Source organism: Pelodiscus sinensis, chromosome 2 (assembly GCF_049634645.1).
Source record: "Pelodiscus sinensis isolate JC-2024 chromosome 2, ASM4963464v1, whole genome shotgun sequence".
Lineage (NCBI taxonomy): Eukaryota > Metazoa > Chordata > Testudines > Trionychidae > Pelodiscus > Pelodiscus sinensis.
Window position 1 is genome coordinate 115,777,542 of NC_134712.1, and position 25,818 is coordinate 115,803,359.

The 25,818-nt window shown below is 40.7% G+C and overlaps 1 protein-coding gene across 4 annotated transcripts in view; it reads right to left on the minus strand.

The window, feature by feature from the left end:
• Window positions 1–25,818, minus strand: part of EXOC2 (exocyst complex component 2) — a 190,604-nt gene that overhangs the window by 39,204 nt on the left and 125,582 nt on the right. For 3 of the 4 annotated variants that reach the window (XM_075921345.1, XM_075921343.1, XM_075921344.1), the window contains one exon: window positions 24,931–25,072. In XM_075921345.1, the coding sequence (XP_075777460.1) occupies window positions 24,931–25,072 (142 nt within the window). Of the gene's footprint in view, window positions 1–17,060; window positions 22,926–24,930; window positions 25,073–25,818 lie in introns of those variants that run through there. The other variant, XM_075921346.1, reaches the window with a different exon arrangement.

The following is a 25,818-nucleotide window of genomic DNA, read 5'->3' on the forward strand; positions in this document are numbered from 1 at the left end:
AAGGTGCCCCATGCTGGGAAGGGGCTCAGGAGCTTCCCTTCCCTCCCACTCTGGGAATGGATCCCCTCCCTCCCCTCTCCTCTCATCCCATCCCACACACCTGCTCATGGCAAAAGGAGTTTTGTTGGCAGCCTCTGCAACTGCCTGAGCCTGGGAAGGAGCTGCAGCCTGTTTCACTGCCGCCTCACTGAAATGCAGCAGGGCCCCAGCACGTGGCGCGTCTCCTGTGCGGGCCTCTCCCACATTCAGGAGAGGAACCAGAAGTATCTGGCTGTGCTGCAAGAGAGGCTGGGGGAAGTTTTTAAAGTGGCCCCAGGGACACTCCGCCCTCCCACCCCTGCCAGACGCGGAAGGAGAACAATGTCCCCGCCGGCCTTCCGTCTGAGAAAAACAGAAAATACCGGACATTTTGCATATCTGGTATTTTGGTTTTTTTTTATGGACAGAAGACGCAATTACCAGACTGTCCAGGCAAAAACCAGACACCTGGCAACCCTACTTCAAATAATTAAACAATTTCAAGTTGATCGTTTCATGTAACCAGTCCTCATCCTAACATGTAAGCTGGATATCAGAACACCAACTCCCTATCAAAAGCACCATATACTATTAATAATCCATCTCCCTTGGACACACTGCTGAAGACACAAGAAATAGGGACTTCCAATTATCTATTCCACTGTATTATCAGTCTGTTCTAGATGCTTTTTAAAAGCATGGAGGTATACTCAAAAGTTGTGTCATGGATTTTAGAAGGTAAAATGAAGACTCTCTCTCTTTCAGTACAAAGTGTTGCAATCCTTTTGTGCTATTGTATTAGGTATATCCTATGTTGGCTTTGACTGAAAATGAAAATAGGAAACACAACAGTAGTAGACTCCTGGTTTTGAGAATTTAGGAGCCAAATATGGTTTCTATAGCTACTGTTTCTCTTGTTCTATTACCTATGGCAGTGTTTCCCAAACTTTTTCATAGGTGATCCCTTGTTTAGGAAAATGAAGATAATTGCCCCCCTTTACTTCAGCTCTCACATGCGTAGTCCAAGGTTTACATGTTTTAACTTGAACATCCTCCATGCCTCTCTCCCATCCCAACACCACTTTGGAAAATCTACTAAATTAATGGTACAACTCCCCCTACCCTCTAAGCCCAAATCTGCCCCGTGGAAAAAAATTCAACAAAATACAAAAGGATTCAGTGCAATGTAAACCCTGTCACTTTTGCAAAAGCACTTTACAGACAAAAGAGAGTAGCTGTAGACTCACATAACTACAAGACCTGGAGGTGCAAGCCTAACCTTAAAAAAAAATCCCAATTTCTTTATCTAAAAACTATATTAAAAATCATCACCTCTCCCTAGACAGAAAAAAACAAAAACAAAAAACAACCCCTCCCAAAAAACAAAACAACAACAAAAAAAACCCCCATATCAAACCAAACCAAAAAACAAAAAAACAAACAAAAAAAAACCAAAAAAAAACCCCCCTCAAGAATACAGAAATCTATCCCAAGGTTTCCTTTCATTAACACAAACCAACCATAGACTACAAAAATATTCTTTTCTTTATTTCAAATCCATCAGTTTTTAAAAACAGCCTGAAGGTGTCTTTTCATGATTCTATAAAACCTAACATTATTAAAACCTTCAATACACAAAACAGTTCAAAAGTGTTATGTATTCTACTTACAATTCCTAAAGTCATCGTTAAAATAATAACAACCTGTCATCGTCTTTGTAAGATGAAATGACTGCAATTTCAAAAATGAAAAATGAGTTTAGAGATATACCATGTTTATGAATTTACTTGGGTTGTCACTCAAAATTATGAATATTATCATAAGAAATTATCAGAAAATTGAAGTCAATTGATGCAAAAAAAATCTACATCAGAGAAAATGTTTGGAACAGTATAGAAACTAGCATTGGGTGTCTATTTGTCTTCTGCATATAAATCATCTTAACATCTGACTTTCAAACTATCCAAAACATTTGGATAAACTTGCTTTTGGCTAAACTCTCTGTCATGACTTAAGATGCACAGCCCAGATGGTGAAGAAATAGGGGTGATCTGAAAAAAAGGAAATGGAGTAGTTGCATTTGGATTTCTTAAAGGGCATGTTTTACTTTATTAAATATGCAACATTTAAGTTGTCTTTTCTTGAGAAGCAAGGTTATCCAGCTATTACAAGGTGCATATCTATGGCTGGTTCTGTCTTTTAGTAGGTATTCTAAGCAGTATCTCATTTGAACAATACAACACACTTTCTGAAGTCTGTGCTGATGGCATTACATTATTATGGTAGCACTTAAAGAACCAGACCAAGTCAAGGCTCTTTCATGTCTTGAAAGACATGTCTTTAGGTGCTATGTACACATGTAGTAAAAACCAATCCAATTCTTGCCCCCAATAATTTACAGTCTTGGGCCTGAATCCTGCAATGGCTTATGTATGCGCTTAACTTTAACGACACAAGCAGCTACACTGAGCTGAAGCAAGTAAAAATGGAAAGAGAGAACAGTAAACATGTTTTCACAGACTGAATTGCACAATTTTTAGATTTCTTTTGTTAGCTTTACTTAATAGGAAAAGTGACCGTATCAGTATCAGTAGTCTCAGTTCACCAGCTGTCTAACTGTTATCAACTAGCAGTGTTCTGTATATACAATCTTAAGGAAGATAAAAATCCTACTCTTGAACTTGGGTCCCCTGACAACTGCAGCAGAAGGTCATACTCTTCCTCTTCCTTTATCAGACTGGAGCGTTTAATATTTTAATGTTCTCTGGGAAAACCTAACTTCCTTTTATACAAACATGGGCCCAACTGTGATGCCCAAAGGGTAATAATTATTTTAACTTTCACATACTTTTGATGGCCATTTTTATTCCAGATTCCCCCCAATCATATTTTTGATATGTAGAACCTTTGTGGTAGAGAGAAGGTATACCAGTAATAATTGTTCTTATGCATGCATGCAGACTTTGCATTTGTGAAAACCAGCATCATAAAAACAGCCCTCAATTTTGTCCATGTGCCTGAGAAAAGACAACAATGATTTTATGCTAGATGGCAAGAGACTGATTGTGGCAATTTGACCTGTATTATATTACTGGAGTAAACAGATGATCCTTTACACCTATGCTCACCTACTCAAAAAAAGGACAAAAAGAATTGCTAAGTGTACAGCATTCATTGAAATTACACATTAATTCTACATAATTAGACAGAGGTTAAGGTTCCCCCCTCCCCCATTTCAAGTTTCATTGAACTTCCAGTGGAGTCTTTTATATTTCAATTGGTATGGTTTTGAAAGTGACTGGGGTTTCTTAGCGCATATTGTAAAATGAAGTCTTAAAAATTATTAAAGCCAAAATTCAACATTTGGAAACTATTTGAGTTTAGGAGCAATCTAAAGTACCTGGAAAGCTTACGATTTTTTCACAGTTCAAAGTAAAGTGGTTTAATAATGTTGAATTACTCTGAATCTCTGAACAAGTCCAGCATTCTAATCCCATCCAAACACTAATAAAAATTGTAAGTGTTTCATTAAATTTAAATTGCTATGCACAGTGTAAATAAATGTTAAATTAATAAAACACTTATTACAATAGGCCTGCTGTATTGTTTAGAGTCTTTCAGACTTTCCGATTTAAACCCTTATTTTTAAAGACTTTGTAACTTGCCTGTAAAAAGAGCACACTATAGATTGAACTTTGCATAAAAGTTCCCGGCCAAAGTTTGTTTTTAACCAAAAATTTCAACCCAAAAATTACAGGTCAGAAAATGTTAAAGTACTAAAACAGATGTTAGGGATTATCCATATATGTCCCTCCTGCCCAGTAATACATTTTCATATTTTATGCTAATATTTTGATGGTGTCTTTGAGTATTTAAAAACAGAAACCATCTTTAATATGAAGTGGCTACTGTACATGGTCAGTAGCATTGTAGAATATTTGTGCTTGAGTGAGGGCTTATTCCCACTCATATACCATACATTTTGCTTTCTGCTTGTTCCTGTGTTTGTCACAACACAGTTGCTAGCGAAATGAACTGTCTAGTGGTCTGAATATGGGTATCAAGTTTGCTGGATTTTAATAATGCTCCATATTGACCTGCTGTGTGGTCTCAGGTAAATCCCAACCTCTCTGTCCATTATCTTAGAGTAAGCGATGTTAAGAAGTGGGTATCTGACTAATCATGTACTTGATACAATTTGGTTAATAAAGGCCCTTCTACGGCTCTGCAGTTTAAATGTAGGAGGAGCTGGGCGCATGGGATAGGTCCGGGACCCAGTGCAAGCCAGGACTCTGCAATCCCAGCTTGTGCCGGGTCCCAGACCGATGGCACCTCTGCTTTTTAAACGTAGTAAGAGCCAGGCAGCTCTTACTACATTTAAAAAGTAGAGGTGAGTTGCGCCTGCTTTCCCACCCACTGCACAGTGGTGAGCGGCACCATCTCCTGCACCCCCCTTGCTGCCTCAGAGAGTGACTTGACTACCCAATAGACCTAAGTTTATCAGTTAGTCCACTACCAGCTTACATCCCTATCTTAGGGGGTACTGTAAAACAATGTATGTAAGCACCTAGAGATACTTGGATGCAAGAGGCTTCATTATTATTAGCAGAGGACATAAGAGAACAGAATATGTCCACTTTTGGCTAACTGGAGATTAAATTAAAATGATGAAACTCCAGTATCCAAGTGCTCAGATATTATAGTATAAAAACCTACACAGAGAGAACAGTATACAGAATAGTCTCCTGTTTATTAGCACTTTGGATAGAAAGATCAGGTTAATTTGACATAGCCTATTCTGCTTGGAAGAACAGCAGGGTTTTAACCTAGGATTTTCAGGGCTAAAGGCATAAGTCTTTATCTTTTGAGCTAAAGGAGTGTGGCCCAGCTTCTCAAAGGTATTTAGGTGCCAAGCTTCCATTGGTTTCCATGAAAATTAAGAGAATAAATATCTTTGAAGACCTGGGCCTATGTCTGTAGCCAGAAGCACTAGCAGACAGCAGCTATTACAAGTGGTGTCTGCTATGACATGTGTCATTTTTTTTCTAAAATGTGTCATGTACAATAAAGGCCCACAGACCTACAGTGTAAATACCCAATTTTAGAACTAAAATTGCCACTATGACTTCAATCTCCAATAAAATACTTTTCAATTAAAATGCCATAAAGTTCTTCATTAGGCACACTTGACCCCAATCCAACAAATAGACCCACAAAAGTGGGTCTTGATATCAATAGGCCTTTTTGCCTTGAGATCAATAGGCCTTTACTCATATAGAACCAAGTGCAGGCTGGGAACTGAATAATAAACAATATTAGCTGATTCAATATGATAGCGCTAATACACCATACATGCAATAACAGAAATGACAATGCATTCTGATTAAAATTATTTTATTCTGTCAGTAATTTTACATCTGATAAAATATAAAAAAAACTTAAGAGAGGACTACAACAAAATCAAGTCCTGTCTCTATAAAGGTAGACAGTGAGCTGGATTTAGACTGACAGAGCTAGAATTACATGATCACCAGGTTAAAGCCCAGAACAGATAGCCTTTGGAATGGAGGAACGTGAGCAGAGACTGCTAACGCATGGATACATAAGGAAAGGAATTGTTTAAGATGTGTAAAGAGAGCAGAAGAAACAGTAATCTCAGATTGTTAGTCCTAAGAGGCAACCTCAGTCTTGAAAGGATCTGGGAAACGTACTAGAGATGTTATATGAGAAACAATCAGATCATCTTCAGAGCACACCTGTGTAAATATCTTAGTAAGAAGGGAACTTAAAAGAGGGTTAAAGAGATCAAACCTACAAGGATATACAGGCGACCCCCAACTTACAACCACCCAACTTACCACCCCCTTTATTTACAACCATTTTTTTCATGCAAGATAGCTGCTAAAAAACCCCAATTTACGTCCGCAGCTCATATTTATGATGGTGTATGACGCAGACTCCACATGTCATCCCGAAACAGGAAATGCACAAGGTCAGTCAGACTCACCAGTCTGCAGCTGCTGCTTGAGCTGCGTGCATCTGCCACATGGGTCTTCACTTTTTAGTTATTTTTGTGCATTATTTGAACTATTTCGTTTAGTTTTCCTCCATTTCTGTAGTCAATTTTGGTATTTTTAGGGTATGAAATGGGTTTCCAGGAACGGAACCACCATTTATAATATTGAGCCTCTGGGAAATGGGGGTTTGACTTACGATGGCTTGACTTACAATGGTTCTCCAGGAACCAATGGGAGGTCAACTGTATTAAGTGGTGTTTTCAGGCAATTATCTGATACCACAGTTTAAGACTAAACTGGTTATGCATGCAGTTTCTTCTCTTTTCCTCGGACTGACTCTCTCTCCATTAATAAATCTGTATCCATATCTGCACATGTGGATACCAGAGGATATAAAGCAAATACGGGTTGAACCTCTCTAGTCCGGCACCTTTGGGACCTGATTGTTGCCAAATCAGAGAATTTGCTGAACCACGGGAGGTCAATATTGTCTAGAAGAAGCACTGCCAACACCTCCACTGCCTACTGCCTCTTAGAAGCCATTTAGGGGTAAATCAGAACTAAATAACAGCATGGAACACTACAAGCCAGGACTGGTGGCTGTAAACAAACTTTATGGGATTGCAGGGAAACTTGGCCACACCCATGATAAGTGGACATCCAGCTCACTAAAATCATGCCGGATCATGAATGTTGCTGGACCAGAGAGGATCAACCTGCCTCTGCAAATTTGAAGAATTCTAGATACAAAATTTGTATCTGCATCTACAAAAATGGATATAAAGCAGGTACCTGCAGATTTGCAGGGCTCTATGCATTTTGATCTAGACTGTTTTGCAATTTCATAGAAACTAGCCCCAAAGAGATGAAAAAACCTTCAGCCTCCAAGAGGAACTAATGAAGGAAAGCAATCACTCTGCTTTTTTAGACTAGGAAAAGTAAGTAAGTGGCCCTTTTTTTTTATAGGAATTCAATCTTCCCACATGATGCACAAGGAATGCCTAACTACATATAAGAATAGAGTTTAAAAGGGATTCAAGGTAACCAGTACACACATTGTTATAATGGAAACCTGGAGTCTTTTTTTAATTTTGTTTTAAGAGGCTCCAACACAATCTCATAGAGCCCAGAATTTATGTGAAGGCTAATAAACATTATGTTCAAGAACATACAATGCTAAAGTCTGCTTTATTTAATCAAAAATTTTTTGAAAACAAATAAATTATAACCAAATGGGTCTCAACAGTCACAGCACCATTATCATTGCACTGGATCCAAAAATTAAATGATTAAAAACACTGCAAGTGTAAATTATAGCGCCAGAGAACATGTATAAACATCCATCTGATTTCAAGGCCCTACAAAAATCAGACTCCATGAAGGAGGGTTCTGTCTTCCCTCAGTGATAAATGTATGGGTTCTTTAGATTGTTTGAAAATACATCCAAAGTCTCCAAGTTTATTTGAATTCTATGTAGTTGTGGTGCAATAACAGAGTACCCTAGGCTTAGCACAACAAAGCTCTTCTTTCTGTTCTGGAGAGCAGGTGTAAAACTTTGATGAAAATCTAGTTTTTTAGACAACACACACTACCACAGGCATTTGTTTTTGAAGAAAGCATATGACTAACACAAATTAGATTTGTGAGCAACAAAATTTTTCTAGATGAAACATGGAAAATTGACTCTGATTGAAAATAGTTGTTATAACAGTACAGGCAGGCCCCGAGTTACGCGGATCCGACTTACGAACGGGGCTTTCTTGCCCCGGAGCTCGCAGGCAGCAGGACCGCCCAGAGCGCAGCAGTCCCGCCACCTCGACCTCTGGGGCGAGAAAAGCTGCTCCGGTTGCCCCATGTCTGCTGGGGACCGTCTCCAGCAGACCAGGGACACCTGAAGCAAAGCCGGGGAGGCGGAGGGGTCCCGCGCCTCTGAGGCTTTGCTCTGGCAAAGCCGGGGAGGCGCGGGACTCTGCCGCCGCTGTGGCTTTGCTCCCAGTGTCCCTGGTCTGCTGGAGATGGTCCCCAGCAGACCAGAGGCACCGGGAGCAAAGCCGCAGCGGCGGCGGGGTCCTGTGCCTCTGAGGCTTTGCGAGAGCCCCCGTGTCCCTGGCTTTGTTCCCCGTGTCCCTGGTCTGCTGGGGGGGGACCGTCTCCAGCAGACCAGGGACACCCAGAACAAAGCCGCAGTGGCGGTGGGGTGCCGCGCCTCTGAGGCTTTGCGAGAGCAAAGCCTCAGAGGCACGGCACCCCGCCGCCACTGCGGCTTTGCTCCCCGTGTCCCTGGTCTGCTGGGGGGGGGGGGGGCGCAGCTAGTGCGCCCCCCCCAGCAGACCAGGCTTTTGTTGTGGACCCTGGGGTAGAGCAGCTGGGGTGCTGCCGGGTTGGTCCTGCAGGGACCTACCTGGGAGCCCAGCTGTTCTGTCCCAGGCTCGAGATTCAGCCGCTGTTGAAACTGATCAGTGGCTGATTCCAGGAAGCTGGGGGCAGAGCAATTCTGCCTCCAGCTTCCTGTAGTCAGCCCCTGGTCAGTTTCAGCAGCAGCGGCTGAATCTGGAGCCAGTTCCGACTTACATACAAATTCAACTTAAGAACAAACCTATAGTCCCTATCTTGTACGTAACCCGGGGACTGCCTGTACAGAAAACCTCAGCCTCCCCCAAAAGAAAACCTTTTTGGGGGATTTCAGTTACAATGAACATGAATACCCTGGTTTTGTAATAAGCTCGCCTTACTAGAAACAGCTTTGAACTGTCTGATTAGATGCAGATCTACCAAACTGCCAACTATTATTTATGTAGCCTTGTAAGTGTGCATGGTGCTTTGCAGGAAAGCAAAGAGATATGAGGAGATTGCAATTGAAGGCCCTGATCCTGCAAACAATTATGCATGTGTTTAACTTTACAGATGTGATTGAGTCTAATGATTTTAAAGGGAACTATTCACAACAGTAAAGCATAAGAGTCTGCAGGATCAGGGCTGAAATTATATTTAAACATATATATTTAAACCAATAAAAACATGTGCAGAGGACATCTTTACATCAGCTGTTGAAGACAAATACAGAGGAAGTAGTATGGGGAGAAAAACAGTAAGTGCTGGGGTCTACATTGTGCCAGACAATTGCGCTACTCAAAGGAAAAGCTATTGTGAACTACAGCCATCGTTCTGGATGATAAAGCATGTTACCCACTCTGCACCTAGCTGGTTCCATCATTGCATCAGATTTCTGTGGGTTATTTATCCCCCTCCCTGCCCCCAGGATGCAATGAAGGGAGAACTTCTAGAAGACTGCTCTCAGTAGAACATAAATCCTCTTGTGCCTGTCCTAGTGTAGAGGTAGAGCTGGGTGGAGGCTTCTTTCCCCCACTTTTCCATGTGCCAGCACAGGTGAAAGACCCAAGCTGGGTCTGGGACGATAGCAGCCTTATTTTCAGATATGTACAGGTCATATTACTAATTCTGAATGTGTTTGAGAGTTGAATTTTATAATTCTTTTATTTTTATATCATTTAAATTTCTCCCTGTGACAGAGGGCTGGAGTTCCGAGCATTTCATGGGAATGGAAAACTGACAATATTAATTTTAAGAGGAAGGAGAGAGATTCAATTACTATAAATAAAAAAAGAGCCATGCAAATCTCAGATAATCACCTTGATTCTGAGGAGAGTCCAAGAAGGTCAAGATGGCCTGTGACATTTTAGACTTGGAGCTTAGAAATAGGGGAACATCCCAAAAGTGATAAGGGACAACAGTTCTTCTACGGGGGATAAAATAAGATGTCAGTATCCCCTCCAGATAATACTCCTGATTAAACACTCCTTCTATAAATATTACGGTAACCTCACCCTGATATGACAACGAACTCTACACCAAAAACTTGATAGGTAGGCTGGAAGAGATAGGAGATCTCTGGATAGAGCAAGAATACCTGGGCTAGGCTAAGAAGGGATGGTCATAAAAGGGACTCATTTTTGGCAATGAGAGATTTTCCCTTTCTTTCATTAGCTAATATAAATGAAGCCTATCTCACTAGGCTTTATGAAGCTTTCATGGAATAAAACAATTTATTTTGTTTTGCTACTATTTCCTCTCTATTTTTAATGAATCTTGTTTTTAAAATGTGAGTATATGACTCATGGACTAGGTAACATTGCCCAGACTGCCCCTAAGGGAAGCAAAGTTCTACAGCTTCTAAGGCAGTTTTAAAACGCGGCCTGAGGGCTGCATGTGGCCCACGGTTCATTGGTTTGCGGCCTGCAGTGCAGTTTGGATTTACATAGAGCTTGATACGGGGCCCACAGGTGGGAGCCAAAACAAAAAAGTAGTCAATAGAATGGTCTTCTATTGATATGTGTTTTAGTAGTTAAATTCCTGGACTGTCATTGCTTATTAAAAGTGCTGTCATATGAGTAGAAATCGGGTAAATATTGCATGTTATTAATATCAGCAGAACTGACTTAAATGGGGCCTGCACGTTGTGTAGTCTTGCCTTCATCTTTGTATTCATGCCTGTCAGTGTGAAAGAAGCTATTTGCATATATATTTGAATGTATATGCAACCACACTTAAGTTGCGGCCCTCAGCATTTGCTGTGAGTATCATTGAGGCCCCAGGGGCTTCCAAAGTTGAGTAGCCCTGTTCTAATGAGAGGTGTTGAAATGTGAAGAGTTCTAGGAAGAGCCAGAAACAGGACTCAGTTTTTACCAAAAGACATCTACAGAAGTATCCTCTACCACTAAGGTATCTTGCCTGGAGGCCGTGGCAGATGAATACTGGGGAAAAGGTCAAAGCCCACGAAGAGGATCTAAGTTAGTGGGGCATGGGCAACTTTCTCTTCTGGATTATCACCGATAGGCTTGATGTCAAAATATGTTTCAAGAAGGGGTTTGAATGAAAATGAACAGATGCACAAGAAGTGGAAGACTATTCCAGCCATAAGAAATGATGTGGAAGGAGATTCCCAAGTGGCAATGAAACACTAGTCAATAGATGTACTTAGGGCTTAGGACCTGGAAGCACAACCTAAGAGAAATCACACTCAAAGCTCTTGTGGTAGAAACTCTGCATAGAAATGAATCTTGGAAATGGGTCAGGTGCAGAAGTGAAAGCTGGCCACAAGTTATGCTCTACTCAGAGTTCTGTAGCTAGTCAATAAAGCCTTTAAAGTGGGTGGGACTGGACAGAGAGGGAAAGGAGACTTGGAAAATATACTAAAATGCCCCTCAAACAGTTTCTGCTGGGACTCCTGTGGTTCTCCACCAGATATTAAAACTATCCTCCTGGCAGAACCTACAGGAGAGCCTGGTGGCAGTAACTTGTCCCCTCCCTTCAATCTGAAACCTCACTCTCTCCCCCCTCCATTGGAATTGTTTCCCCTGTGGGTATAGAGCAGGAGCCAGTAATCTTTTCAAACTAAGAGCCAAGCTATATCAAAATTCAGAACAAGTGGTCAACAAGGAGCCATTTAAGAATGCTCATTTGCATGACTGAAAATATACAACTTAATGTTATTAATAATTGACATAACGATTAATACTAGCATAAATGAAACATTGTACTCACAGACTTTATTTAATGCGACTTCCGCTACAGCATCTTTTTGCACATTTCTTTCAGGTTTATATTATAAATGGCCAAATCCAGCTTCATGCATGTATTCAGGCTATCTTCTGTTAATCTTATAGCAGGGGGCTGGGGATGTGGGAGTGCAGGAGTCTGGGCTGGGATATATGAGGGGTGCGGGAGTTTGGGTATATGATGGGCTCAGGGCACAAGGTTGGGGTGGGGGCAGTGCGGGAGTGTTATTGCAGGGGGCTGGGAATATGGGGGTGCAGGAATTTGGGGATGTGGGATTATGAGGGGCTCAGGGCAGGGGGCCCAGGTGTATGACAGGCTCAGGGTTGGAGTGTGGGGAGTGCAGAAGTGTTATAGAAAGGCTGGAGTTGTGGAGGTACAGGAGTCTTGAGGATGTGTGGGTGGCATAAGTTTCAGGATTTGGGGGCCTGAGGGTAGGGGGTTCAGGTGTATGATAAGCTCAGGGTTAGTATATGGGGGGGGGTGCAGGAGTGTTATGAAGCTGCAGCCAGATGGGGGCTTCTTGGCCAGGCTTTTTAAATAAAATAAATTATTAAAATAAAGTAAATTATTATGTCCAACACAAAAGGTTTCAACATTGTCTTTATTTATGGCAGGGATGGGGAACCTTTTTTGGGTCAAAGGCCACCGACCCACAGAAAAATCAGTAAGGGACAAAACAAGTGAGAAGAAAAAAAACCCACAATCACCCACAAAAGACCCCTAACTCTCACTAATGTGGCCCCTAACTGAAACACCTCACTGCCCTATGCGGGGGGAGTGGCAGGGAGAACAGAGGTTCAAGGCCTCAGGCCAGATTTACTCTTCTGGGGTTCCAGTGGATTCTGTGGGCCCCCTTAGGCTCTGGGGAAGGACAAAAAATGAAGGGTTAAGTGTGTGGGACAGTGATTCCAGTGAGTGGGATAGAGATGGGGATGCTGGAGGGGGTGAGGGTGAGAGGTCTAGGTGGGAGGTAGGGTGCAGGAGCAGGCTGGGAGTAGGGTGTCTGGCCAAGAGGGAGGCAGCAGGAGGAAGGGAGGGTGCAGGAGCAGGCTAGGGGCAAGTGTCTGGCCAGAGGGGAGGGGACAGGAGCAGGCTGGGGGGAGGGTGTCTGCCCAGGAGGGAGGGGGCAATGTGTCTGGCCAGGGCGGCGGAGCAGGAGGGGGTGAGGAGGGCCACTTATACAGTGCCCATGGAGCAAAAGCAAGGAATACCGTTTCCTGCTGCTTCCATTCGCTGGATTCTGGCCAATGGGAGTGAAGAGAAAAGCCTCCAGGATGTGTGTCCCTGTGAGGCCATTTCCCATAGTCAGGGGAAAGAAAATGGTAGTACGCAGAGCCATTTTTGGCTCTGCTTTTTCCCTGCATGCTGGATCTAGCGGGGAGGCTCGGAGTTTTCTCCTCACACATGAAACTGGCTTTAGGGTTCCAACTTTACTGGGGTGCTGTAAGGCTGTAGCACCAGTGTGGGCTCCCTGCTGCAGGTGGAGCTGGTTTGGAGGGAAGAGGGGGAAGATGAGCTGGAGCTCCTAAAAAGCCATATTTGGCTCCCTAATGAGAGGTTGCTGACCCCCTAGTATAGAGGGTTCCATGTACATCTCTTTGCACCTGCTAGAGTGAATCCAATTCAGAGTATTTATTGTTTAGATACAGGTTGGACCTCCCTGGTCCCGCATCCTCAGACTGGTTCCGGATGAGGGATTTTGCCGAACCAGGAAAAGTCATATCTGGCTCTCCTGCTACTGGTTCCTCCCAGCCCTGGACCAGTTGCCAGCCTCCTGACCGGCTTCCCCTTGCCACTAGCCTCGCTGCCCTGCTAGTCCCCTCACCTCTTTCTCTGCTATGTCAGGCAGCCCAGCTCTCTGTGCACCGGGCTCCTGGCTCTGCTGGACTGTCCTGTACTGGAGAACTGAGCACCTGGCCCCATGGGGCAGCCCCGCCAAGCAGCCCTGCTGGGTTGTGCCTGGCAGGTAGTCCAGGCAGCAGCCCTCCACTGGGACTCTCTGGTCCTGGAACACCTGTGGCTCTGTTGGACAAAGCATGTTGCCAAACCGAGGAGTCCTGGATTTCATAGGTTCAACCTGTGATATGTATGTAATTGCATTAATATACTATCCACTAATGCAGATACATTTCAGTGATATCCCCTTGCTGTTCGAAATTGGAGCTACAAGAAAATGACGTCATATTTTCTAAAACAAATTTGAAAGTGAAGTTAAGAAAAGAGAACTTGAGGTTAAAGTGAAATTAACTAAAGAGAGCTGTTTTGATACACAGGACAGATGCTTTTAATTGCAGAGAAGTGGAAGTAATGGTTCACATTAAATGTGAACAAATAGTTGACTACCCGATAAGCAGGAGCTTATTGGTTAGCACTATCGACTACTCGATCACCTCCATGCTAGTTGCCGCTCTGCTTTTTTAAAGGGACAGAGAGGAACTGGCACATAAAGACACTGGCTCAGTCTCTGGTCCCTCGCTGGGTCTGAGGATAACTCTTCCCCACTGCCACTCTGCATTCTGAAAGGGACAGACCAGCCGGTCCTTCAGGTCTCAGCACAAGACCTCCTCCTGTCCCCACATCTCCTCCCTTCCCTACTGACATTCTGCATTCTGAAAGGGACAGAGAAGCATCAGCTGGTCCTGTGGGTGTGTCTCAGCACAAGCCCCACCGCTATTCCCCTGTTGCTGCTCTGCACTCTTGAAGTGAGAGAGACCCACAGGACAGGCTGCCGCTTCTCCATTAAATGATCAAAATATGTGTTACAGTTGTTTGGGATGATCTGTTGAGCAATTAAATATGAAATTATCTGTTTATCATTTAAACCTCCAATATATGTATAACTGGGCAACAGACAATGCAATTGTCAGTAAAAATGACAATTTTAGTTTAAGGTAACGAAATGGTCAAGAAACCTATTATATGTCTGGAAGCCATAAATAAATCACAAGAAAGAGAGAGAGGTCTTAGCTACTGATCAAACACTGCCCACGTGTTTTATATATTCAGGCCTCTAACCTTCTCTTGAAGTCCCTTCACAATCAGACCACCATAGAGAAAGAAACATTTGATCTGATTTTTAAAAGATGTTGACCAGCTGTATATCACATTAACTTCACTGGGATTTGTAAGTGCAAAGCACGTTTGAAAATCAAGCGATTTTTTCCCTTAAATTCCAGATAATGGTATAAATAAGTTTTCACTCTTCATAAACACTGTATTATTTTCTTTAAATTTTCTCCTGTCCAAAGTGGCACAACTTTTGCCTGTTAAAGCATGCAAACTCTCCTTCCCACAAACACACACATGATATCGTCTGAGATTTAATCTCAATGTACAGATTATTCATTTATTCCCCAGGATATTTCATCTAGCTGCCAAAAATGGCATGTTAGAAGCAGTTTCAAGGTTATAGATTTTTGAAGCTGAACAATATTTTGTGTACATTTTAGTTAAAATGTAATGATCTACTTTGGAAAAAATGCATCCTTGCTGTTACATTCTTACATGTTTAAAAACGAAATCTGCTTGTCATCTAAAATGTAAACAGAGTGCTGATGATCCAGCTTAAGCACACATTAAAAAGTTCAAGTTGTCAAATACTTTGCTGGGTAAGTATTTAGACTGTTGATTAGCCTGATGAAAAAGATAAAACTCTTCGAAGTTTTCCCTTCCAGATTTCTAGTTCAGGTATAGAATGGATCCCTAAAGCACAAGCATTATGGGGCTGAGTATCTGTCTTTCAGTTGGTAGGGGTGAAGTCATCTGATACACTTCAGCTTAAGTATGACAAGAGGTAGCTGATGCTGACTCCAAAGAAATACAGAGGGATAAACATTTTTAATGCTCTTTAGACTAATCTCCGCAACACAACCTGAGCTTTGGGTGAATGCTAGCTAAATATTTATTGTATAGATGCTTGCACTTCAAAACTAATTTGTAAAGGAAGACAGCTGTTTGGATATTCTAGAATAATAATTTACTTGGAGATGGACCACTGACTTTCTATGAAGTACATAAATCAAAGCTAACTAGAGCCCCAAACAACCCCAAGATATGTTTATAGTATATCTAAACAAACTATGAGTAGTTTTGCAATGCACTATAAAAAAATTAAACATGCCATTCACACTAGGCCACTAAAAAGTTTATTACTTCGTAGCTTAAATCATTTATATTCTCTCTCACAACTTCAGCGTTCAGCAGTGAACTATTATACCCAGACACAACATATTTAATCATGTAATTATGATAAGGATCTTAGAAGAATGTGGAACTTGAGTACAGAGTATGGAACCTAGTATTAAGGATTAGGTATACCTCTGGGGCTCGTCTACATTGGCCCCTTTTCCGGAAGGGGCATGGTAATTTTTGAAATCGCAATAGGGAAATGCGCGGGGGGATTTAAATATCCCCCGCGGCATTTAAATAAAAATGTCCGCCGCTTTTTTCCGGCTTTTAGAAAAGCCGGAAAAGAGCGCCTACACTGGCCCCGATCCTCCGGAAAAAAAGCCCTTCAAAGTAGGAATAAGATCCTCCGGAAAAGGGCTTTTTTTCCGGAGAATCGGGGCCAGTGTAGACGCTCTTTTCCGGCTTTTCTAAAAGCCAGAAAAAAGCGGCGGACATTTTTATTTAAATGCCGCGGGGGATATTTAAATCCCCCCGCGCATTTCCCTATTGCGATTTCAAAAATTACCATGCCCCTTCCGGAAAAGGGGCCAATGTAGACGTAGCCCTGGTGTCCAACATGTTCTGAAGCCGCAGCCACTAGCGTCTTGGATACCACGGATAAACAACACATAATGTAAGTATAACAAATTTGTTAGGATTCTTTACCAAGACATCTTAGTTCAGGTGAAAAGGTAAGCAAATTGATGGATTAGCCAGGATTCTCATAGACTCATAGACTTTAAGGTCAGAAGGGACCATTATGATCATCTAGTCTGACCCCCTGCACAGTGCAGGCCACAAAATCTCACCCACCCCTCCTAGAATAATCCTCTCACCTATATCTCAGATATTGAAGCCTTCAAATAGTACTGAAGGAGAACACTGAGAATAAAATATATTTAATCAGACAGCAATTCCTATTTTTCCCACCAGTTCAAATGCATTAGCTAAAAATCTGTTTGGACAATCAAACTCTACAGCGCCCTATGTAAAGATCGAAACTTCACTGGATTAAACTGGCAGCAATGTTGGGCAGGAGAAGCCAGGTTTTTTTTCCTAGGCTATTGTATTAAATTTCAATATTCAGTGTCAATTAGAAAACTCTTTCCTTTGAAGCTGAACAACACTATATACAGCTTTTGAATGATTCATTAAACTAACAGTAAATCTGTAAGTAAATCCTGTCAAATTAAAAGGATTTACTTCATACCGAAAAACTTGCTGTAATTTACATAATAAAAGTTGATCATGCAAGCAATGTAATCACCATGAGTATGTTAATGTGTAATTACTTTTTTGTGCACTTTTACTTAATTACACCTAAAATATGTAAAAATATAAATTAGGAAGGCCAAAAAGGGATTTGAAGAACAGCTTGCCAAAAAAAAAAAAAAAAAAGAAAAATATTTGTAAAGTACATTAGAAGCAGTAAGCTTGCTAAACAACCAGTGGAGTCACAGGGCAATCAAGATGCGGAAGGAGCACTCAAGATGATAAGGTGATTAGATGTGATTTTGGAACAAATTGATAAACTTAATAGTAACAAATCAGCAGGACCAGATGACATTCATCCAAGAGTTCTGAAAGAACTCAAATGTGAAATTGTGTAACTCCTAACTGTGGTTTGGAACCTATCCTTTAAATCTTCAGCTAATGTGATGCCAATCTTTAAAAAGGACTCCCGAGGTGATCCTGGCAATTACAGACCAGAAAATCAAACTTCAGTACTGGGCAATTTTTTTGAAACTATAGTAAAGAATGGAATTGTCAGACACATAGATTAACATAATTTGATGGGGGAAAAGTCAACATGGTTTCTATAAAGGGAAATCATGCTTTACTAATCTACTAGCAGTCTTTGAGGGGGTAAACAAACATGTGGAGAAAGGGGATCCAGTGGATATAGTGTACACAGATTTCCAGAAACTCTTTGAGCAAGTATCTCACCAAAGGCTCTTAGGCAAAGTAAGATGTCATGGATAAGAGGGAAGGTCCTCTCATGGGCCGATAAATGTTTAAAAGATAGGTAACAAAGGGTATGCATTAATGGTTTTCAGAATGGAGACTGGTAACTAGTGGTGTCCCCCATAGGTCTGTACTGTGACCAAGCCTATTCAACACATTAATAAATGATCTGGAGAAGGAGGTAAACAGTGAGGTGGCAAAATTTGCAAATGATACCAAAACTGCTCTAGATTGCTTCAGAGGGGTAGCTGAGTTAGTCCATACAGGATAAACTTAGAAAACAACAAATAGTCTGGTAATACTTTAAAGACTCACAAAACATGTAGATGATACCATCTACATGTTTTGTGAGTCTTTAAAATGCTACTAGATTATTTGTTGTTTTTTAAGTTTATGCTCTAGATAGTTAAGTCCAAAGCAGACGGTGAAGAACTTGAAAAGGATCTCTCAAAACCAAGTGACTGGGCAACAAAATGGCAGATGAATTGTAATGAGGATAAATGCAAAGTAATGCACATAGGAAAACATAATTCCAACTATTTGTATAAAATACTGGGAACTAAATTAGATATTATCAGTCAATAGACAGATCTTGGAGTCATTCTGGATAGTTCTCTGAAAACATCCACTCAATATGCAGCAGCAGTCAAAAAATTAATTTAAAAAGGGATAGAGAATAAGACAGAATATCTTGTTGCTTCTATATAAAATCCATGGTATGCCCACATTTTGAATACTGTGTGCAGATATGATTGCCTCATCTCAAAAAACCTATCTTGGCATTGGAAAAAAATCAGAAAAGGGCAACAAAAATGATTAGAGGTTTGGAACAGCTGCCATATGAGGAGAGATTAATAAGACTAGAACTCTTCGTCTTAGAAAAGAGGAGACTAAGGGAGGATACGATAGAAGTCTATAAAAATATGACTGGAAAAATTATTTACTTGTTCCCATAACACAAGAACTAGGGGTCACCAAATGAAATTAATAGGTAGCAGGTTTAAAACCAACAAAAAGAAGTATTTCTTCACATTCTGGAGTGTCAGTCATTGGGTGGTGTCAGAAGACAGAATACTGGGCTAAATGACCCTTTGGTTTGACTCAGAATATGTCTATTCTTGTGCTTTAAAATATCCTCTACATTTAAAAGACAGTTAAGATTGCAAAGTCAAGACACAAAATTTAAGATATTCCAAAATTAAAGTTCCCTGTACAAACTTAATCCCTCCAACTTTCCTTCTTATACATATACATTATGATACAGTCTTTAATTACATGGCATGTGCTATTTTGAAACAAAGAACCACTGTCCTAGTCAGTGCACAGAATGGATGGTGCTCACTGAAAGAGAAGTACTTAATATTATGTTTTCTTTTTATAGTTCAATATGTGGCCCCAGGTGTTCTTTACTGCACACTATTCTAACCTTTCTCCTAATTAGCTCCATAGAAGAGTGCAGGAGGGAATTAATACTATGAGTACTTGACAAATATTAATAAATTTATTTTCAGAACCTTTTTTGAGATAAATTTGCATTATTCCCATTTTACAGATGGGTAACTGAAGTTGAAAGAGATAAAGATCAAAGGAGGCCCTTATCTTGATAAGGAGATAAAGAAACAAAGGGTAGGAATAAATGTTAAGTTTTCAGAGTAGAGAGAGGTAACTAGTGGGGTCCCCCAAGGGCCTTCCTGGGACCAATCCTATTCAATTTATTTATGAATGATCTAGAGAAAGGGGTAAACAGTAAGGTGGCAAAATTTGCAGATGACACCAAATTGCTCAAGAGAGTTAAGATCAAAGCAGATGGTCAAGACCTTCAAAAGGATCTCTTCAAACTAAGTGATTGGGCAAAAAATGGCAAATGAAATTTAATGTTGATAAATGTAAAGTAATACACATTGGAAAAAATAATCCCAACTATACATATAATATGATGGGGACTAATTTAGCTACAACTACTCAAGAGAGAGATATTGGAGTCATTGTGGATAGTTCTCTGAAAACATCCACTCAGTGTGCAGCAGAAATCAAAAAAGCAAATAGAATGTTGATAGAGAATAAGACAGAAAATATCTTAATGCATCTATATAAATGGTACGCCCACATCTTGAATACTGTATACAGATGTGGTTGCCTCATCTTAAAAAAAAAAAAAAAAAGGCGGCATTGGAAAAGGTTCAGAAAAGAGCAACAAAAATGATTAGGGGTTTGGAATGGGTCCCATATGAAGAGAGATTAAAAAGACTTGGACTTTTCATCTTAGAGAAGAGGAGACTAAGGGAAGGATATGATAGAGGTCTATAAAATCATGACTGGTGTGGAAAAAGTAAATAAGGAAAAGTTATTTACTTATTCCCACAATATAAGAACAAGGAGTCACCAAATGAAATTAAAAGGCGGCAGACTGAAGGACAACAACTGGGGTACCCTGGAGTCAGCTGGAAGTTTTGTCTCAAGACAGAGTGAAGTGGAGGAGACTTGTAGATGATCTATGCTCCACTCGGAGTACAAGGTTTTAAGAAGAAAGAAGAAGGTTTAAAACAAACAAAAGGAAGTTTTTCTTCACTCAGCACACAGTCAGCCTCTGGAACTCCTTGCCAGAGGATGTGGTGAAGGCGAGGACTTTAACAGGTTTCAAAAAATAGCTAGATAGATTCATGGAGGCTAGGTCCATCAATGGCTATTAGCCAGGATGGGTAGGAATGTTTCCCTAGCCTCTGTTTCTCTGGAGGTGGGTGATAGGGGAGGGATCACATGAGGATTACCTGTTGTGTTCCCTCCTTCTGGGGCATCTAGTATTGGCCACTGTTGGCAGACAGGATACTGGGCAGGATGGACCGTTGGTCTAACCCAGTATGGCTGTTCTTATATTCATTTTGATATGCCTAAGGCCTGATTCCTTCCTTACTATTTATCAGAGTACTGGAAGGGACCTCAATAGGTTATCTAGTCCAGAGACCTGAACTTGTGGCAGGACTAAATACTATGTGCATAATCCTTGACAGATGTCTACCTAATCTCCTCTTAAAAAACTCCAGTGATGGAAATTCCACAACCTCCCTAGATAAAATGTATTCTGTGCTTAACTACTCTGATAGTTAGGAAGCTTTTCCTAATGTCCAACCTAAACCTCTCTTGCTGAAGTTTAAGCCCATGACTTCTTATCCTATCTTCAGAGGTTAAGGGGAATAACTTTTCTCTTTCACGTCCCCTCTCAGTCTTTCCTTTTCCATACTAAACTAACCCAATTTCTTCAATCTTTCGTAATTGGTCATGTCTGCTAGACCTTTAACAGCTTTTACTGCTCTTCTTGGAACTTTCTCCAATTTGCCCACGTTGTTCCTGAAATGTGGTAAGGATGTTAATTATCGTGTAACTGATACAGAGGCAGCAGCGCAGGGTGGCAGCAGGCCCTGTCTATGGGGGAGGTTGGGTGTCCAAGTGTCTTGCACACAGAGGCTGTTCTGCATACAACAGAGCAGCCTCTATCCAGGGGGCTGCTGCCGCGGAACAACCTCTGTCCGCGGTGAGGCCAGGCTTGCTGCGGACAAAGGCTGCTCTGTGGTATGTGGAGCAGCCTCCGCTGCCCACCCCCACTGTGATGCTGCCTCTGATACAGAGACAGCAAGGAGGGGAGGAAGCTGGCAAGGGTGGGACAGGCTGCTTGCTCTAGCGCTGTGCTCCGCCACTACATGGCCCACCTTGGCTGTGTGCTTGAGCCAGGCCAAGTACAGCTCCAGAGCAAGCCTCCTGAGCATGGGACTTTGGGTTCAAGTCTTCCCACAACCCTGAAGCAGATGGGCAGCCAACACTAGCTTCCCCAGAGCTGGAGATGGCATCAGCTGAAGTTAGAGAGGCTAATCGGTTAATCATGTAGTTTTCTAGACAATAAATGGTCTGGTAGCACTTTACAGACTAACGAAACATGTAGATGATATCATGAGCTTTTGTGGGTATAGCCCACTTATTCAGATGTGGCTCCCAGAACTGGACATAATACTCTGATGCTTAATCAGTGCAAATTAGAGAGGAAGAATTGTGTCTTGCTTACAACAGCCCTGTTAATACATTCCAGAATGATTATACCGGTTTTTTTTTTGCAGTATTACACTGTTGACTCATAGTTAGCTAGTGATACACTATCACCCCCAGAACCCTTTCTGCAGTACTCTTTCCTAGGTATTATCCATTCTGTATGTGTGCAACTGATGTTCCTTCCTAAAGAGAATAGTTTACATTTGTCTTTATTGAATTTCATCCTCTTCACTTCAGACCATTTCCCCTCTGCTATTCTGCCCTGCTGAAGTTTCCTTCCTTCCCTACCAATGGCATCAACTTTTGTGACAATTCTGGGTAAAATAGTTAAAATCGACACACCCAGTTCAATGACTCAAATTTTTAAACTTGCATTAGTAAAAGATTACTTTTAAGAGTAGATATTAATTTCAACCAGATGTGGTATTTGAAAAGTACCATGATGGCTTCACAAATAATTTCTCTCATGAATCACCAGATTAACTGGACTTTTTAATGATTCAGTATAATGGAACTGCTTACTTAGTCTTGTCTTTAAGTTCCTAGTCAACTAGATACTGTTATTTTATTCTAATCAAGCAGGCTTTTTGTTAAAAAAATCCCATACCTGGATATTAACTGGAAAGTATTAAATACGTTGTAAGTGGCAAAAAGAAAGGTTCTCAGACTGGTATGTTCCAGTACTATGGGTGTTTACTCCTCTTTCAGGTTTTCATGAGGCTCTTATTTTCTCAGTATTGTTTGGCATTGCTGATTTAAAAAAAATAGCCACTACTGTTATTGAAAAATCTACAGTGTGTAAGTTAGAAGATGTTTACATTTGAAAGGTGGATATGTTAAGTATTCATGAGTCCTTTTAGGGACAGCTTCTCTTTTTTGAGTTCCTATTATCTATGCATTCTTCTCCATCTCCAAGAGGGCATTTTTCCTCGTCAACTCCTAAGTCAGAGTAACACCTTCTCATGCCAACAGTAAATATGGTCTACTTTTCCAGCAAGAATACAAAATTATTTGCTAGCAAAAAAACCTCACAATAAATAAATTACGGTTGTGGGTGAAACTCACAACAACATGCTGATCCACTGAGTTGGAGTGGGTGAAGGAGGAATGACTGTACATTTCTTAACACTTCCAGCAGTCAGTCTAGTAAAATAGGAGACAGGATACTTTTATGGGGGGTCTGTTCACCTTCGGGATTATCCCTGACTCTAAAGAGACCTGGCCTTCTCTAATATGAGTGTTCAGGGCTGCAGAGAGACTTGTCGAGTCCCATGGCAAGGTGGGAGAAGGTCTACCTCTGTGCTTTCAAGAAGGGGTAGGCTCTGACAGTGATTTAAAGGGCCTGGGGCCTACGGGACCTGGGCAGCAGCCTCATTTGTCCCCCACCCTTCTGTCGGTGGCTCTGTGCGAGTTGCAGAAAAAGGATGGAAAGCAGCTCACTCTAATGTAGAACTCAGTAATTCCACCCTCCCCTCCACAGACACCGAAAAGCACTGAGCTTTGTCAGCCAAAAGTGGGGCACTGTGTGCTAGAAAAAGCTAAGAAGTGAGCATCTACAGGTCCATTCCATTGTAGGGGTATGGTATCACAAATCCCCCCCCCCCACCACCTTTTCTCCATCTGCTGCTTGGACGACCTACAGTAATATCAAATATAACACACCCCAAGTGTGATCAGCCACAATTTTATTTTACATATTTAACAAATCTTAGTTTGCAAGAGTCCAAACCAAGTCATTTGCTCAATAAACTATACTAGTACCAATGTCCTGAATACAGCAATGCTACAAATGACACATAGGGAGAGAACCCTATGACCCTGTAGGTTCCAGGGCTCAGTGAACAGCTAGTAAAACTCCTGATTCATAGATGAGATTATAATTTCCTGTTATTGTCAAAGTTTAAACTACTAAAAAGTCCTACAAAGTCTTCAAGTTTTATACAAAATTAATATAACTTAGCCCCCCCCCAAAAAAAAGAAAAAAAGAGAAAAAGAAAATCCAAACAGCACTATTATCAATCACTTTTTAATCTGTGCTCAGTCCATTGCTTACAACTGGTTTTCATTAGATATTGACCAAGATTTTCAAAACCGACCAATGATTTTGAGTGCCTTATTCTTGAGGATATCCTGAAGGGACTTGGTTTTCAGAAAGTACTGAAGATACACTCTTTAAAAAGTGTCTCAGGGGATGCCCAAAGGAATGCCCCCAAAATGGAAGCACACAAGATCATTAGTGACTTTTGAAAAACCTTGGCAATTAAAATCATTGCATCTGTATTAATTATAATCAGAATGATTAAATAATCAGAAAATATGCCTTATAGTGATACGACACAAAGAGCTCAATCTATTCAGCTTAATAAGAAGAGTTTCAGCAGTGACTTGAATACAGCCAATGATTTACCGGCATGGGAAATAAATATTTGATAATAGACTCTTCAGACTAGCAAAAGAAAAGCATAACATGATCCAAAGGTTGGAACCTGAAGCTGGACAAATTCAGATGAAAAATAAGGGGAACATTTTAAACTGAGGATAATAAACCATCAAAGCTATTTACCAAGAACTCACAGTAGAGTCTCCCTCAGCAGTAATTTTCAAATCAAGATTGGATTTTTATTTAAGATATGCTAACGGTACTATTTTGGGGATCACAATGGACCCTTTTGGCACTGGAATCTATACATCCTTCTATAATTTTTATTCCTTACTGAGCTACTGTTATAATGCTACACCCACACATTTTCTTATAACTTTCACCTTTTCAGAATTACAGATAGAGCTGTTAGAAGTATGACCAGATTCTTTACAAAAGAATTCCAAAAAATCTCTATGAATTTCAAAAGAAAAAAGGCAAAAATGTCTTTCATAATCATTCCATTATACTTTAGCAGTGAAGCAAAATAATCATGAAAACAAGCATTAAAACATCAATGATAAAAATGCTATGCTCATTTGAGGGAATTTAAAAAAGAAGGAATTGTAAAGTAAGCCACTGAAATACAACTTTAAACAAGATCGTGGAAAATGTTAAGAAAAATAAAAAGAGAAAACAGCTTGTAATTAAACATCAGATTTTTATATTTCAAGTTATCTAAGCCTCTGTTAGAATAATTATACAGTTAGTTATTAAACAGATATGTACCTGTTGGAATGAGACAATCTTTCCAATCAAAATATCCTGCATAAATGCCAGGTTCTAGTGAGCCAACTATAGGATCTGCCTTCAATTCAATGTAAATTTCAAACAGTCTTAGATCCAACTCCTTTAAGGATTCCATACTAATCTAAAATCAAAGCAAAAAGAGAAAAAAGCACATTTATCCACTACTTATGAAAGCCAGAATAAAAGCTACCATTGTATGGCTTATCTTCTCTTTGACTTTTAGGAAATATGCTATATGCTTACAACCTTATAATTTTAAAAATATAAAAACAATATTTTGATATTGGATCACATTACTGAGCAAACTGGCCCAGGATACTTTTTCTGAATATGGCCAGTACCAGATGCTTCACAAAATGATGTAAGAAACTCCATCGCGGAGAATCACGGAATAACCTACCCATAAACAAAATTTAATCCTAACACTGTCACTTAGGTTTTGATCCCGCATCATCAAAGACAATGGGAATTTTGCCAGTGACTTCAAAAGGAGCAGGATCAAGCCTTACATTATTTGCTCAGGTCCTGAAAGATGAATACATATTTCACCATATTTTTAAACCACCTAATGTACTTGTGGATTTTTTTTAAAAAAATCACTATATATTGAGTTTAATTCTTTTAAAAAATTCAGTTTCATTACAGAGATCTGTCGCCTGCTAGCAGGGCATCCGCGGAAGACAGGGAGGGCAAATGAGATGGGTCCCACTGGCCTAATGGATATGGCATCAGCCTCTGGAGCCTGGGATTATGGGTTGGAGTCCCCCTTGCCCTGGTTAGCAGGGCAGCCACCACCATTGCAAGCATTAAAAGTTCCTTGTACAACAAAACAATAAGCTGCAGCTCTTTTGTGGATAGTATGGAGCA